The following is a 16,561-nucleotide window of genomic DNA, read 5'->3' as shown; positions in this document are numbered from 1 at the left end:
TTATTCGTACCTTTATTGTTCCTCCGTCTTATTCCTACCTGGAATCTCTCCTATTTGTTTCAGATGGTTGAGGATTGGTTTAGTGGTTCTGGGCCTGACGGTTCAGGTTTGAGCTCAGAGTTCTCCGCTGTCCTCACCTCAGACTTCGGCTCTAGTTTTGGTTCTGATTCTGACTTTGAGTCAGCATGGGGTTCGGGCGAGGTATACTGCCCAGTTTGCCTGGAAAACCAGCAAACAAAGAAAGGCAGAATTTCAGTCAGAGCTAGAGCATTGAGGTAGACAACATTTAGCTTTCACCGTGATAAAACGGTGTCAAAGCAGTAAAGATGAACCTTAGCTAACTACCCCAATGCTCAGGCACAAGTGACTGCACATTATCTGTTGTCTTAACTGCTGGCTTGCTTGTGCCAAAGCTGAAGGTGATAATCGCTGTGCCATAAAACCCAAAGTGGTTCTTTTACTTTCAGTTCCAAAATTGTCATTGCCAAGGAAAAAAAATCAGCATGACATTTTACTCTATATGATGACAAGCAGCTGAACTGAAAGGATCTGGCCACACTCTTATTGCTTATAACCTCATGCTTCTGTCACTGCACATGGTAAAGGAACTGCTCTGCCTTTTGCACCAGTCACATTCATTTTCCCTTTTTTTGTATATTTTTTACTCAGGGATATCAGGGCTATATAAACTACTGTATATATATCCCTGCTTCTGCTACTAAAGTTACAAATGGGCAATTTCTACATGGACCAAACAGTTGGTTAAGTAAAGATTTGTATGTGACAGTGCCACCAAGGTCACATGACAAAACGCTGTCAATATTATCAGTTAAACAAAATATCCTGGAATAGATTAACGTGCTGGATTGATGAACAAACAGAAACACATATCATGGCTTTAGTAGTAACCAGTCTTCTGGTGAGTCTTGGATCACCTGTAAATACTCTATTGGCAGTGAGTGTTTTACCAATGAAGTCTGAGGTTTTATGGGTTCCATCAGTGGATTGGCACAGAAACATTGCTGTGAATGGTGCTGCTTGATTAAAGGAATATACTGAATGTATCATCACTTCAGCTTGCTGTTAGGTGATGAAAAAAGAGACGATAAAATCATCCTCGCCTGTATGGTTGATGACATCCATCCTTCACGCTACAGCACATTTAGCTAAATGGCAAACAGTCACAAATACCTTGATCTTTTGCATAAGAGCTGAAATTTGATCACTTTCCATTTATTTGTATGTTGCTGTTGCTCTTGAATTGTTTGTGCCAGTTGGACAAATAAGAGGCAATGATATAAACAGCCATTTAGCATTGTCTGCGCTAAAGCACAACGTTTCGTATTGAGGTTAAAATCATCATTTAGTGCAGAGCAATGTTGGCATGGATGATATTATCATTTAAGGAAGCTGAATAATGGAACGGCTTCCAAACATTCATCTATTCCTTTAAGGTGACGAGGGTCACAGTTGCACTCTGGATTGTTCCTGTTGGAACAGCCAAAGTGTCAACACACAGCTACAGTATGCTCCCATACTAGCATACCTTTGACTTACCACAGCTTTATTTCTCTACACTCTGCATGTGTCTTTCTATATTTTTCTGTCCAGGGTCCAGCAGGAAAAGATGGTCCTCCAGGTTCACCTGGGGCTGCAGGCGAGAAGGTATGAACACAAGAGCAAAAAAAAAAAAAAAAAAGATATCTAACCTTATTGCCAAAATTCTGCACATTTGTAGTATAGACAGTCTTTATTAGTAATGATAGGTAATTAAAGTATATTAACTCCTTTACTTCCTTTAGGGTGAGCAAGGCCTACCTGGGCCTCCTGGGCCAAAGGTAATTTATACTACTCAAAACAGAGTCATAGCCATAAATGGCATCCTGTTCACATCATTTGGTAGCCCACAAATACATTTCTTGTTCCTGTTGTTACTAATGAAAGTCTCCTGTTTGTCTGAGAAGGGTGAATGTGGGTCAACAGGTGTCCAAGGAATTCCAGGGCCTCAAGGGCCTATTGGTCCAGAAGGAAAGAGAGGCCTTCCAGGTCCACCAGGACCCCCTGGCCCACCAGGGCCTCCAGGAACCAAATTCTTTGCAGAGGTGACCCAACCCAGTTTATTAATCACCTGTCCTCCACATATCACTGCTACTATATAGCCTCATATTGATTAATGAGAGGAAAATGAGAATTGCTGTAGAAAACATTAAAAGGTCATGTCTTTTTCATCACATCGAAGCTCAATAACTATAGACCATGGCTTTGTTTTCAGGATATGGAGGGATCTGGCATGACTGATCAAATTACTGGAGCTGGAGTCAGAGGCCCACAGGTCAGTGTGAGGGAATATATGAGTTTATGTACAGTATATCTATTGATTCATATAAAGTAACGTATCCTTTTTGTTCTTTCAAGGGTCCACCTGGCCCACCAGGACCACAGGTAAGCTGTTTATGAATTTTCAACAAATTTACAGATAGCTACAATTACATGTTTAACAACTAATACTTGACATCTGGTTACTCTTTGAGTAGGATGCTCTTGTTGAAGATACTTGTTTGTGTTTTCTGTAGGGTAAGGATGGAGCACCAGGAGCTCCAGGGCTCTCTGTCAAGGTAAATTCATTTTGGAATGACAGTACTTATATGTTTCTGATATGCAATATCAATTATCATTCACTTATTGTTTATATTTAGTGGCCAACAGGTTGTGTATTTTAAGATTTTTTTTCTATTTGAGAACTATTGAGCTAAAGTGTTTTTGGTCATTGATGAAACAGTCTAGTTCATCTATGTGAACTTAGCTTTCTCTAATCATTGGAATGCACATTGTATTTCATGTGAGCCACACATTAAGTTAGAGTGAAATCACCATCACACTTTGCAGCTTTTTTATTACCTCATTTTCTGCTGTGTCTGATGGCAGGGTGAACCAGGAGACCCAGGACCAGAGGGTCTTCGGGGTCCTGCTGGACTACCAGGTCCTAGGGTAAGTAGCAGGTGTTAGATCGCTGAGGTGGTTGGCAGTTCAAAAGTAGTTAATCATTTAGCAGCAAAAAAACAAATCAAATACTGCACACTGCAAAAATGATAAAGACAAAAGACAAAAAAAGGCTCTAGTCTAAAATCTTCCAGAACAGGCACCTTGTCAAAATATTGCAAAAAGCTATGTTATATATCTATAATTAATTTATTTGCCAAAAGTTTAGGCAACATTTTTTTACAGATAAAGGGTCTGAAAGGTCCATTGTCCGTGGTAAAAACCCAATTGCGAAAAAGTTGGGATTCTGTGTAAAACGTAAATAAAAAGTGAATCCATATGAAATGCTAAATTGAGAAATTGTTACATTTCAGCAACAATATTAGCTCATTTTCAATTTCATGGCTGCAACTCATCTGAAAAAAGCTGGGACAGTGCCATGTTTACAGCTGTGTGCCATCCCCTTTTCTTGTGATGTCCGAGGAGACCAGTTGCAGCTCGTTTGGGTGGAGGTTGTTGTTTATCACCGATGTGGGATTTTAGCTGCTCTTTGTTGTATTTTTCTTTTTCTGAGACACAAAATGTTTTCAGTCGGTGAAAGGTCTGGATTGCAGACAGTACAGTATCTAGACTCTGTTACTATGAAACCAAGCTGCTGTGACAGCTGCAGTATGGTATGTGATTTTAGCATTGTCTTTGCTGAAATATTCAAGGACCTCCCTGAGAAAGGTGACTTGGAAGTTGCTCTAAAGCCTCTATGTATTTCAGCATTGATGATGCCTTAATAAATGTACAAACTGCCAATTCCATAGCAACCGATGCACCCTTGTACCAGACATGCAAGCTTTGTGCGGCGACAATAACTGAGACGATCCCTCTCCTCTTTAGCCTGGAGGACATGGTGTCTATGTTTTCCAACAACCCTCACCCCCAACCGGTCACGGTTGGTGACCGAGGTTTCTTCCTGTTAAAAAGGGGGGGTTTCCTTCCCACTTTCATGAAGTGCTTGCTCACAGGGTGTCGTCTGAGTGGTGGGGTACTATTGTAGGGTCACTGTTGTTGTGATTTATATAAATAAAATCGAATGCATTGAAATTAATTTGCACTATTCACACATTTTCTTCCTCTTTACAAACAGGGGGCCAAAGGAGAGAAAGGCAGTCCAGGACCCAAGGTAAAAAACTTTGTTTTTTTCTGACTACAGAGTGGTCTAACTCAGTACTTCAGATTTGTTTCACATTGTCAAGCTTCTTTTATCCTAGATGTGATTTGTTGTATGTGTTGTATTTTCTTTTCATATTTCTGTTTTGTTGCTTCCTCTCATGTCTTCCAAATGCCATGTTTGTTTCTAAATGTCTCTTTTTGGTAAGGGACTAATGATTCTGCGTTATGTGAATTGCAGGGTGAAAGAGGAGCTGATGGCCTCAGTATCCAAGGACCACCTGGGCCTCCTGGGGCTCCTGGACCTGTCATTAATCTACATGATGTACGCACACACAGACAAAATGACATTTAATTGAATGAAGAGTTAGGATAGAGGCAGACCAACAAACAACTGTGTGATCGTTGTGGTAGCTGTGCAGAGATGCTGCTTTTTGCATATCTCTGCATATGCTAAAGTGCCCTAATGTGATCATTATATCTTCTGTCTGCAGCTGCTCTATAATGTTACAGAGGGTATCCTCAACGTCACAGAGATCAGAGGACCACCCGGGCCTACGGTGCGTAGCTTCAAGTAAACTACAGTCTGTTTTAGGTTCTTTTTTGTTCCGCTCTGTCGTGAAGTATGGATGAAGGGGGTCATAAATGAACTGATGTTGAGATTTTTGCTGCAGCTGCAGGTGTGTTTGGTGAGCTTTTGCTTATGTGTGTGCTATTCTCTGCATGTGTGTGTGTGTCTGCATGCTGCAGGGTCCTGAAGGCTTGCCTGGCAGAGCTGGATTTCCCGTAAGAACATTTTGCTACATCACTTTTTGTCCCAAATGATTAAATTCAGGAAAACTGGATGTAAATATTTATGAGATTATTCTGGATTTTTTTTCTTTTGCTGTCTTTTTGCTAAATGGGGTAGGTACCTGAGAAATCTTTAAACACATAGTTTCATTACAACCTTTTCTTAGTCTTCCAACTTTCATCTCTTCCTAGGGCCCCAGGGGACCAAAGGGAGACATAGGACCTACAGGTATCCAGGGCCCCCCAGGGCTTAAGGTAAGAACTGAATATGAAGATTCATAAAGCATGTTCATATACATTTCTATACCTATGAAACAACCTTAAACCACTCTGCTGAACATAAACATACATTTCATTTTGACAGGGAGAGAAAGGAGAACCAGGGGTGACAATTGCTGCTGATGGATCTCTCCTGTCTGCACCAAGAGGCCCTCAAGGGCCCAAAGGCACAAAGGTAGCCAACAAGTGACCTTTTTACCCCTAAAAGACTTTCTATATATTTAGTTACTTCGTGGTGAAAGAGTTTAATGTGTTTAATAATCTGTATCTAATACTAGAGATGGACCGATCCGATATTACGTATCGGTATCGGTCCGATACTGACCTAAATTACTGGATCATATATCGGCGAGAAATAAAAAATGTAATCCGATCCATTAAATATAAAAAAAACACCTCACAAAACTTGTGACATGGCGTAACTCGGCTCATAACCGTAGCACATCGGAGCAGTATGCGTCATGTGATAGAGCGGCTGCGTGTATTTGTAGCCGCTATCAAACCAGCATTTCATCTCCGAGGAAGTTATCCCAGAGAGAAGTAAAGCAAGTGTGTAAGTTCATCTCTGAATGTTTGTAAAGCGTTCCCATGTTAAGCTTAACAACCGATATATGGAGCGACTGCCTCTCTCTCTCCCACACCTTCCTGCGGCTACTTCAATCGTGAAACTGCTTAATGATCAGCTGATCGGCTTTTCTGTTGCGAGTCCGTCTCTCTTCTTTGTTTTTGGCCCACTTCTCACCAGAAAGAGGAAACCAGCGGCTGAACAACAGCAGAACGTTTAAGCTTGATAAGCTGTTGTTAGAATTTATTTAATATTACTTTCTACACCAGGATCCTTTTCTACGTAGCTGACGGCTGATAACTGTGCAGGGGCGGAACATAAACCCATTGGTTAAGAAGCCGGGAGCTTACGAAAGATTGCACACATGCTAAGACCCCCACCAGTGTCTTCTGTCTTACACGACACTCTGCCACTTCAACTGCCTTCTCTGCCTTCCACTTTCCTTAACTGAACTGTTAACAAAGAATACTAACCTCGGTCCCTAAATAATGCAAGTCCTAGTTTTTGTTAACAAGGGTGCCATGAAGGTTGAAACTGAAATTCGCTCAAGGTATAAATAAGTCTAAGTGCTTTTCAGGACCTTTCATGGTGACCACATTGGGTTTTTTTAATGAAAAAGAATAACCTAGAATAATCTCCTTTTTATTTTACAGAAAGTAGTCTGAAACTATGAAAGCAATGCACCACTGCCATTACTTCCACCTATGTAATTCTCACATTTTGCTGCTTTACTGTGCACAGGGTGACCATGGCTTCCCAGGACCTGCTGGACTTACGGTGAGTTTTATGAGAACATCACAGTAAGGAAATTCCTGCTACACATTCATCCTTTATGTATGTTATTACACTGAATATAAATGTGTGTTTGTTTATTTCAGGGTCCAATAGGACCTCCTGGACAAAAAGGAGAATATGGTTTCCCCGGGCGACCAGTGAGTAGTTTTGTTTGTTTGGTTATTAGGATATGAACGCCTCATAGGTTAAAAGTGTTCTGAACTTGCACATGAAAGTCAAGGAAAACACAGAACCATCTTGTCAGTGATTAGCAGAACAATGTGTCATGTTTTTAGCATACTGATTTTTTCCCTAACTAGTCATAATGGGAAATGACAAGCTGCTTGGTGGTTTTCTCCTTTTGAGGCACTTTTAAATATAAGAACTACATTCATAACGCTCTTGTTTCTGTGCCTTCAAACACTTTTCTCCCTATCATGCATGCACTCACAGTCCAATAGATTCTGTTCAGTGTTTGGGAAAACTTCTTGAGCCAAAAGTACTGAAGCTTTTTCGTTCTTCCCTCTATGTAGGGGCGACCTGGTATCCCGGGGAGAAAAGGTGACAGAGGAGATTCTGTTGGCCTACCGGTAAGAGAAGTAAGGCAAGAAGGGATTGCAGAGAGAGAGCATTAGTATACTGTTGCATTTTATCATCATATTGTGAATCATTCTTCAGCCAGTTATTTTACAGCTAGTACATCTGACTATAGTGTGTGGCACAACTGTTGAAACTTCCCTGTGTAATCATTGTATGGGTAGAGAACATCTCAGCAGCAAAACCCCAGCACCAAACATCAGTGACAAGAAATTACATCGACTGAGTCAGAAAAAGCTTTTTTTTTTTTTAATGATTGATCAACTGATCAAAAAAAAGGAGCTGTGGTCAAAGTGGGTTACTAAGTCACTTGCAGCTTCACCACTGCTGTGAGGAATTCAATTCAAATCAATTCAATTTTAGTTAAACAGCGCCAAATCACAACAACAGTCGCCTCAAGGCGCTTTATATTGTAAGGTAGACCCTACAATAATACATACAGAGAAAAACCCAACAATCATATGACCCCCTATGAGCAAGCACTTTGGCGACAGTGGGAAGGAAAAACTCCCTTTTAAGAGGAAGCAGCAGGCTGGAAGAGCTTCAATAAATGCCATATATGAAACTGATCTGATGTGTCGAAGTTAATGTTGTGGCCTGTCTAAATTAATCCTCAATATACATTCACACACCAAGACTCAGACATAAGCACAGACATAAGCAGGCCGTTTTGACATGTAATCATTGTAATAATTTTGTAATCATGTTTTTGAATAGTCATTACCATTCTTGTATGTGTGTTTGTAGCGACATCATATTTGTTGCAAATAGTTTTATTCTCTCTGTCTCAGGGACCTCCAGGTCCTCCCGGCCCACCTGGACTTCCAGGAAGAATTATTGGTCTGAATGGAGTAAGTATGACTCAAAGATGCAAAACATCAGTCACTTGTATATTTACTGGCCAGTTTATAAGGCAGTTGCACTTCCTTTATTAATTACATCTCATAATCCAGAGAATAGGTGGGGAGTGGCAACATCAACGAGGACCTGGTTCTGAATGATGATTGATCATTTTTGTCCCTGTGTGTTACTGTTCTCATATCTCACACATGTGCAAAGCAGACAGGGACAGCAGAGAAGAGAGTGCACGATGACATCAGTGGACAGCAAAAGCATTAGTTCTGATTAGGTGTCCATTTTTAAGTCTTTTTATGTTTAATACCAGTTTATATAACCAGCAAGAACTGACAATATTGCAAGCCAGAACTACCAAATCTTACATGATTTTGCCACAATTCATAATTCAAGATTTACTCACTAGTTTTAACTCACTACCTTAAAGTACCTTAAAAATATGTCTGGCTGAATTTTCATGACTAGTTACGAGTTTTATCCTGCTTGTTGAAGAGTGTTGACATTTTTATTAAATGCTGCCAATATGTGTATTTCAGTAACTTATAAGCAGCCGACTAGTTTCTCTATATAAAATTTTATACATAAAAAGTGGTAAACATGGAAAAACATGTCTAATGCTCGTGTGCAGGTTATGATCGTGACTCATTTAACATGGTGGGTGATTGACTTGTAGTCTGATTCCGCTGCTCTTCTTTGAATCTTAAAGACAGTGTTCCCGGTGCGCCCCAGACCACATTGCAAAATGGGACGAGTAAGTCTGAGTCTGACCATCTGATTGGTTCATTTCAGTTGGAAATCAGAGCATCTGGTGGTTCTGTTGGTGTGAGGGTGTTACAGCATGGCAGCTCTCTGGTGTGGGCCTCAACCCATTCCCTATTTCCTGTCCGTGTTTTTCTTCCCTTCATTTTGTCCTTCTTTGCTCTCCTAATGGTTTTTGAAAAGGCAACATGAATGTGGAACTGGCCCTAATTCCTCTGGCTTTAACATATGGTTATTTTGTATTTTGTATACAATCTCTAGATTGCCAATGTGGAAAAAAACCCCTAACATTTTCTTCAAATTACCCAAAGGCCAATTCATGTATTTCAGTACCATCAGTGCCTCTTAGTCCACTTATACTTCAATCCAATCTTTCCACTCAGTACAAATACTGATATGCCAGATGTTAAAGGGGGGGTGGGGTCTAAATTCTGCTTGCCTTCTCTGTTTCTTCGCCTAATCATCATCTCAGGAAGAGGATGCTGTGTAAACCTTTCAAAAGAAGAAGGAAATAGACATCCTTTTACTACATGTAGATCAGAATTGGTTCAATCAATTGAAAAAAACAGTTTGTGTGGAATCCCTTTTGTTTTTCAAAATGTGGTTTATAATAGGTGGTCACTTGTATTTTTAACAACCCGTTTTCTTATTGTAATGAAATAATGATAAACCCATCTCTGATCTACATGTTCTCAGATAAACAAGGTTCATGACCTGTTCAGTACCTTCTGTCATGGTGCTGGGTGTTTGGTTTGGTTTAGCCTTCTCTCAGAAGTTTCTTCTGTGGAGACATGGTGGGCTGAAAACACCATGATGACTGCTTGGCTAAACTTACTTGGAATTAAAAATGTAAAGGTAGTTAAAGAAGTGCAGTAACAGGACATTCTCTGTGTAAATGGCCTCTCTGTCAGAGGGCTTTGGGAGGTCTTCAAATTGACTTTTGGTAAAAGTCATCCTTCAATGAAAAGCTTAAATTCACCATAATTGTTTCATCAGCCTTTTATAACAGGTTGCTTGCTTGAACCTTAATCCTACATTTTAACCCAGGATGAGTGCTACAGTCTATAGCATGCATCCCTTGTATTTAACAGGTGTTTATGTAATCCTGACAATAATTTTTAGCTTTGATCTTCTTGTCTTTTTTACAATAATCCATTGTTTTTACCATAGTCTCTGATTGTGACTTTTGACTTTGCAAATTAACTTTCTGATGTTCACTTGTTTGTTCTGTTGTGTAACCCGACTGTAAATGTGTATAAGGGCCAGCTTCCCAACACAAATTTTATCTCAATGATGATGTATTTGTGTATAGGAGTCAATGACAAGGGGACATTCAGCTGGACCTAAAGGAGACAAAGGAGATGAGGGATTACCTGGGGAGCCAGGAACACCTGGTGAGAGCTTAAGATGACATGATAGTGAACACATGACACTTTTCTTTATTATCTGTCATACAAATATTGTGACAGTGGTGGAAGCTCATTTTAAATATGGTCACTGTGTCATGAGGCCAAAGTATATGGAAGTTATGTCTGTCAGCCCACAGCTGACATTTCACACCACATTTTCTGCTGCTTGCTCTGTGTGATTTGATATGTGTAATTTTTCTTCTTAGGGCTCACATTTCCAGATGAAAATGTGGTGAGTACTCACTTACAACACATAATACACAGTCGTGATGAAAAAAAAAAAAAGTACATCTGCTTTAAATTCTATCGTTTTGCGTATCAGGACAAATTATTAAAATAATCTGATCCTTAGCAGAACTTCAAAGTACCGTAGTTTAAATGTATAACTTCTCAGATATAACAACTTTAAACTATAAAACCAAGCTAATGCACAAAAAAACATTAAAATTGACAAACTGGCACTTGTTAAGTATTTAAGATTGAAGTAACATATATGCTAATACACTAGAAATGCACCATGTTGCTCTTTCGGAGGCAGAGTGGTGAATCTTGAGTACTCTTTTGATCTCTCAGGGGACTAAAGGTGATCAGGGATACAAAGGTCAGAAGGGAGAAAAAGGGGATGTGGGCCTGCCTGGTCCTCCAGGGATCCCAGGGAGGTCAGGACTTGTGGTAAGTTAAGCTATGTGGTAAAACTACTATTCTAGAACAGGAGGTTATTTAAAAAAATATTTTAAAATGATTATTTGTAAAAGCCGGATCTTCTGGCCAAAACTGTACCACTCTTTTACAATGAATTGAATTATTATGTTGTTTCTCTAGGGTCCGAAAGGCGAATCCATTGTTGGTCCAATGGGTCCTACTGGTTCTCCTGGTCAGCCTGGACCTCCAGGATTTGGACGGCCTGGACCTCGAGGTCCACCTGGCCCTCCTGGGCCCCCAGGACCACCCCCTCCATACGGATCAAGTATGTGTGTCTATAAAGTTAAAACAAGTACCAAGTCACAGCCTGTACTATATGTGTATTGATTTTATGAGTTTAAAGTAATTGTGTTGTCATCAGCTGTCAGTATCCCCGGCCCTCCCGGTCCTCCTGGTCCACCAGGCTCTCCAGGATATGCAAACTCTGTAAGAAACTGCTGAGGTGTAACCATACTTGGAATAAATGGAGAATCAAATCATTAGCTAACATTTTAAAGTGTCATCACTGATGCTCTGATGGTTTGTGTTCAGGTTACCAGCTATAAGACAATCCACGCCCTCACCCAAGAGGCACACCATGCTGCTGAAGGTACCTTGGCATATGTGTCTGAAAGGGGAGGCGAGCTGTACATCAGAACACGCAATGGTTGGCACAAGATCCAGGTGTGTAGGACGAGACCAGAAAGATTCAATATCTTTCAGGATACAATATCCTCTATATCTCCAAAAGTTGATTCTGTTCATCTGGACGTAGCGTTTTGTGGGAGAAACGTTTCGTCACTCATCCAAGTGACTTCTTCAGTCTCAGCTGACTGCAGGTTTCCCCAACTCTTATAAACAGTACATTTGCATAATGACTGAAACCAGCCCACTGAAGGAACAATGGGCTGTGAGGTCAGTTCCTTAATCATAATTATGCAAATTCCCATGACCATTGATCAACAATCACTGACCAAAACCCACTGATCAAAGACCACTGATCAATGGCCATGAGTACCATTCCATACCAAAATATCCTCTATAAGATCATCATCCGCTGCATCTTCCTGTGAAGCTTCTATTTTCAAATCACTGTCCAAAAGAATCGATTTGTCCTCTTGTACTGTAGAGTTTCACCACACGTCTCAAATATGTGCAAACAGCAACATTATATTCTCCTTCAGACTGACCAAAGCTTTATGTAAAGTGATCCAGCAGCTTTTAGAGGTACAGCATAGAGCAGGGTTGTCCAACACCAGTCCTCGAGAGCTACTGTCCTGCAGCTTTTAGACGCATCCTTGTTCCGACACACCTGAATCAAATTAATGGCTTGTTATCAGGCCTTTGCCAAACTTGATTGCATGCTGAAGAGGTAATCCCACCATTTGATTGAGCTGTGTTGGAGTAGGGATGCATCTAAAAGCCGCAGGACAGTAGCTCTCGAGGACTGGAGTTGGACACCCCTGGCCTAGAGTTTCCAAACCTGAAGGTGGCATTTTAGGCCAAGAATGGGAACAGAAAGTACCTAATGGTTCCTCTGGATTACCAACAGCCAGAGATGATGGGCATCAATTATCAACTTTGGCCCAAGATGCTTCAGATTGTCTGTGTTCAGTATTGCATATAGGATGATCTGATATCGTCGTGTTGGTGTTGTTCCCAGATCATCATGAAAACGTTGTTCCAGGTTCAACATTGCAAGTGACCAATCACATTGTTGTGACGTTATTCTTTTGCCCGCCAAGCCATTTGTGCATTTATGAAATTCCAGTGTTGCAAGGACAATATCAATTCTGCTTACCGTTTATTAAAGGGTTAGGGTTAGGATTAGGGTCAGGGTCCGCTGATCGGTGGACAGAGGCGGTTTCTCGCAGCTTAAGTACAGTTTTTTGTTTTACGGCGGTTTTTCCCGAAGTCGCAAAAGTATGACGTCATAACATTCTGATTGGTCACTTGCAATGTTGATCCTGGAACAACATTTAGTATGATGATCTGGGAACAACACCAACACGACGATATCAGATCGTGCATTACATATATGTGTTTTGTTTTGATTATTCAATTAATTTATTATTTTTTTAAACTTGTCTTGTGTTTTCACTTGTCTGTTATTTGTTCCGATTATTTGCTCAAATATTTATTGAAAGGACTTTGCAATAATTGATTTAAATGAATAACTGAAGTGCTATGTGCAAAAATGCTGGACTGGACATCATTTTATATCAAACACTATATAAAATACAAAGATTACTGTATTCTTCTCTTTGGATTTTGCCAGTGTTTCCTATTAATGCTGGTGGTAGTTTGTGCCTCACTGACATCAACAGTAAACTGCAGTGTGTGTGTGTGTGTTCTGTGTCAGCTCGGAGAGTTGATCCATTATGAACCTTCATCAGACACATCTCAGTCCCTCAGCAGACCCGGAGAATGGAGTAGAGCCCATAGGATACACAGCCAGGTCCAAACACAAATGCACACACACTAGAACCTGACTGAACAGAACTTTGAAAACAACTTTAAACATTTTTTTAAATTCAAAGTTGTTGTTTTTTTTTAAAACACACTTATCCAACTTTTTTGTTGAACAGGAGCTGCAGGAGGGAAGCAGAGGATACCAGCACAGTTATAACCTGCTACCACAGCATTTCAATGCAGTCTCTGGGGTGAGTCCAAACACATATTAGGCATACTTATCGCAAATGAAGCTCAATTCCAAACCCAGAGGGTGAAAATGATTTGGCTCACCGGAGGCCTTTCAGATTTTATATTTCATCTGTGATGAAGAGCACGTCAGGTATGAATGAGAATACTTTCTCCTAATCTTTGTGCTCCATTTCTCTTTCGTCTAGCTTCATCTCGTAGCACTGAATGCCCCACTCAAAGGAGATATGCGTGGCATCCGCGGAGCAGACTTCCAGTGTTACCAACAGGCACGCGCCGTGGGGCTCACCTCCACATACAGAGCCTTCCTGTCATCACACCTTCAGGATCTGGCAACCATTGTCAGAAAGGCTGACCGCAATGACATGCCTGTGGTTAATCTGAGGGTGAGCAGAAGTTTTCATAGCACTACACAATACATGATGCAACACTTGGGTTTCTTTTCTATTTTCAGTATCAAATAATACTTCAAAGTTCTCAGTGAATCTTAAAATAGAGAGAGTAAAAGGGAGTGGCACATTTAAAAGATATGAGACATATTTTTTTGTTTTCTAAGTAGTGTAAGAAGAGAAATTTAAGATACTCTATAATACAGCCTGCATCCTAAAGGAGCTCACACCCCTAGTAACACTATGAAATAACATTGTAAGAAGGGGAAGTTAGTATGCTCTATAGGAAATACTATAATAACAGTTTTGATAATCTAAGAAGGGGAAATATTGTTTCTTCATTCCTTTAATATGCCCGTTCCTTCCTTGTTCCACTGCACCTACATTTTTAGTAGTTTTAGGTATCAGAAATTAGACCCAAATTCAAAGGAATTGCATGGTTATCAAACCTTAACCCTGAATGCATTATGTGGTTTTCTTCAAACAAAGAACAGATTGTTCCACAAAGTAGAAGTGATATATTTTCCGGGGTTTTGTTTTTCTCATTTAAAACACATTATTTTTAACAGTTGGCATTTTCTTAAGCAAGTTCTTTCCCCGTGTCCTGCCCTCAGGGTCAAGTGTTGTTCAATAGTTGGATGTCCATCTTCTCTGGGAATGGAGGCGTGTTTGATCCGTCCACACCCATCTACTCCTTTGATGGACGCAATATAATGAGTGACTCGGCTTGGTAAGTGGGTGGGGGCAAGTAGGGGAAAGCATGTGTGGCAAAGGAATGAAAAATTATGCCATTTGCCAAAATGATGATTTTAGGAGTTCCAGTTGGGCTAAAATGCTGAATAGAAAGATTTTTTATGATGGACAGGCCATAAATTTCATGTTCATGTGGACAGCAGCTCTCACTCAGATGAACAGTGGTACTGGCAAATGCATTTACGAGAACTTTTTATGCATTTATGAGAACAGGATGGAAGATGGAGAGTTTTTTGTTGTCTTTTTTTTTGAGAGTGAAAAAAGACTTTTCTCAGTCAGTTGGCAAATTGATCAGAAATGCCAAAATTCCTGCTCCATTCCTCAACTCACATAAAGTTCTGGTAATACATAGCTTTTTTGTCAGCCTGCATAAATTCTCCTGTTTCTTGAAAAGTGCTACGGGGGCCTGAGATTTTCTAACATAGATATTTTTCTAGGAAATCAAAACTGTTGACAGACAGGATTTATCTCAGATGTATGCATGCCAAGGGTAGGAGTGGTGCAGTTTATCATTTTAAGGCCGTCTACTGCAGTTGTTCTGGTAGCTTAGTCAAAATGGTCCTGATGAGTTTATAGTCTCAGTCACAAGCCTCTAGTCGCTTTTAACACAGCGTGATTTCAGTTTTGTAAATTATAGTCTTATTTAGAGTTATGAAAGGGTAATAAAGCCAGATAAGCTTTAGGTTGGACTTGACTATTGGTGAATAATGTCACGAAAAACACATAGTGGGTTTGTGAAAGCAGCCATGTTGCCCCATCTCCTTAAACACAACGGCCAAGATGGACATTGCCGTTCCACCTGATTGTGTTTTATGTATGTGATTAGTGACCAGCCACATATGTAGTATGCCAGTCAAGAGGAAAGAACTCATAGGCATTCGGGTTTCATAAAGGCAAATTTGAATTGCTTATTTACACCTAATATTTTCAGAATTACTTAGACAGCTGACCCTCCCGTCTTCAGGCAGCTGCAAAGAACTAGCTAAACACCTAGATATGAATGTTATGAAGAATGTTAGCCTCGAATGTCCTAAAAATCAGTTCCCCTCTGATAAACAGTTTGGTTACATTTTCACAGAGTGTCAGAGGCCAACAGTGTTAGAGCCACGTAAAGGAAAGTTTCACTAATGCCGACTAACAGCAGCTAAATGCAGCTAACAGCTGCAAACTCACCTCAGTTTCCCCGTCATTGGTCAGAAATGAGCTTGCGTCAGACTCCTTTGACTAAGTTTTATAGCCTCCTCCAGCCTAAATAGTCGTGGATGTTTCTCAACTGGCATTGACAGCTGAGGTAAACGGGGGACCAAAAGCCTTCCCCAGATAGCAAAAGACTAGTCCGGAGCCACCTTGCTATCTGCATAGACATATCTGTTTTCTATCCCTGATTTACAGTAGTAGAAATATAAACAGCCGTTTTAGAGTCAAACTTTTATGTTTTTGGCTGACTTTGTCCTATAGCAGCCACCATAACTAGGATTATGCACTTGAATTGAGAAGGGTAAGAAAGAAGAATTCATTTGACTGGAATCTACTGACATCTAGTGGTGAGATTTTTCACACTTTATTGGTGGAAGAACGCTTGTTAAACTCGGGCCACAGTGAGCAGATTTGATGAATTCATAAACCAAAGAAAGAAATTTGTTTTCCCTACTCTCGCTAATCTGTGCCAGTGTATGCCATGCGATGAACTAAGAAGCACAGAAAAGCAAAGGCATGTGTTGCAGTAGCCTGACATTTTTAACAATCAGTTAAGAGTGATATTCAAAATTATAGTTTTAGTTGTTGAGTTATGAGCTCATAAGGAGTAACTCATGGATTCAGTTTGGTCCTAATAACACAGAAATGGGAAGCTTCTTACCTCAAGGCACCAGGAGATGATGCACCTGTCTAATTTTAGATAATGAGGA

The 16,561-nt window shown here is 40.3% G+C and overlaps 1 protein-coding gene across 2 annotated transcripts in view; it reads left to right on the top strand.

Annotated features, from left to right (window-relative positions):
* Positions 1-16,561, top strand: part of col15a1b (collagen, type XV, alpha 1b) — a 56,211-nt gene that overhangs the window by 33,502 nt on the left and 6,148 nt on the right. The window contains exons 16-44 of one of the 2 annotated variants that reach the window (XM_025900077.1): positions 64-201; positions 1,612-1,665; positions 1,803-1,838; positions 1,965-2,102; positions 2,273-2,332; positions 2,416-2,442; positions 2,574-2,615; positions 2,926-2,988; positions 4,118-4,153; positions 4,382-4,465; positions 4,635-4,700; positions 4,891-4,926; positions 5,125-5,187; positions 5,297-5,386; positions 6,518-6,553; positions 6,655-6,708; positions 7,084-7,140; positions 7,939-7,998; positions 8,709-8,753; positions 10,074-10,155; positions 10,377-10,402; positions 10,744-10,842; positions 10,993-11,137; positions 11,234-11,298; positions 11,404-11,535; positions 13,214-13,309; positions 13,440-13,514; positions 13,701-13,898; positions 14,516-14,631. In XM_025900077.1, coding sequence (XP_025755862.1) covers positions 64-201; positions 1,612-1,665; positions 1,803-1,838; positions 1,965-2,102; positions 2,273-2,332; positions 2,416-2,442; positions 2,574-2,615; positions 2,926-2,988; positions 4,118-4,153; positions 4,382-4,465; positions 4,635-4,700; positions 4,891-4,926; positions 5,125-5,187; positions 5,297-5,386; positions 6,518-6,553; positions 6,655-6,708; positions 7,084-7,140; positions 7,939-7,998; positions 8,709-8,753; positions 10,074-10,155; positions 10,377-10,402; positions 10,744-10,842; positions 10,993-11,137; positions 11,234-11,298; positions 11,404-11,535; positions 13,214-13,309; positions 13,440-13,514; positions 13,701-13,898; positions 14,516-14,631 — 2,219 coding nt within the window. The remainder of the gene's footprint in view (positions 1-63; positions 202-1,611; positions 1,666-1,802; positions 1,839-1,964; positions 2,103-2,272; positions 2,333-2,415; positions 2,443-2,573; positions 2,616-2,925; positions 2,989-4,117; positions 4,154-4,381; positions 4,466-4,634; positions 4,701-4,890; positions 4,927-5,124; positions 5,188-5,296; positions 5,387-6,517; positions 6,554-6,654; positions 6,709-7,083; positions 7,141-7,938; positions 7,999-8,708; positions 8,754-10,073; positions 10,156-10,376; positions 10,403-10,743; positions 10,843-10,992; positions 11,138-11,233; positions 11,299-11,403; positions 11,536-13,213; positions 13,310-13,439; positions 13,515-13,700; positions 13,899-14,515; positions 14,632-16,561) is intronic. The other variant, XM_005457975.4, reaches the window with a different exon arrangement.

This window comes from Oreochromis niloticus, linkage group LG18 (genome assembly GCF_001858045.2).
Source record: "Oreochromis niloticus isolate F11D_XX linkage group LG18, O_niloticus_UMD_NMBU, whole genome shotgun sequence".
Classification (NCBI taxonomy): domain Eukaryota; kingdom Metazoa; phylum Chordata; class Actinopteri; order Cichliformes; family Cichlidae; genus Oreochromis; species Oreochromis niloticus.
The sequence above is the reverse complement of the archived record's forward strand: the minus strand, read 5'-3'. Positions and strand labels throughout refer to the sequence as shown.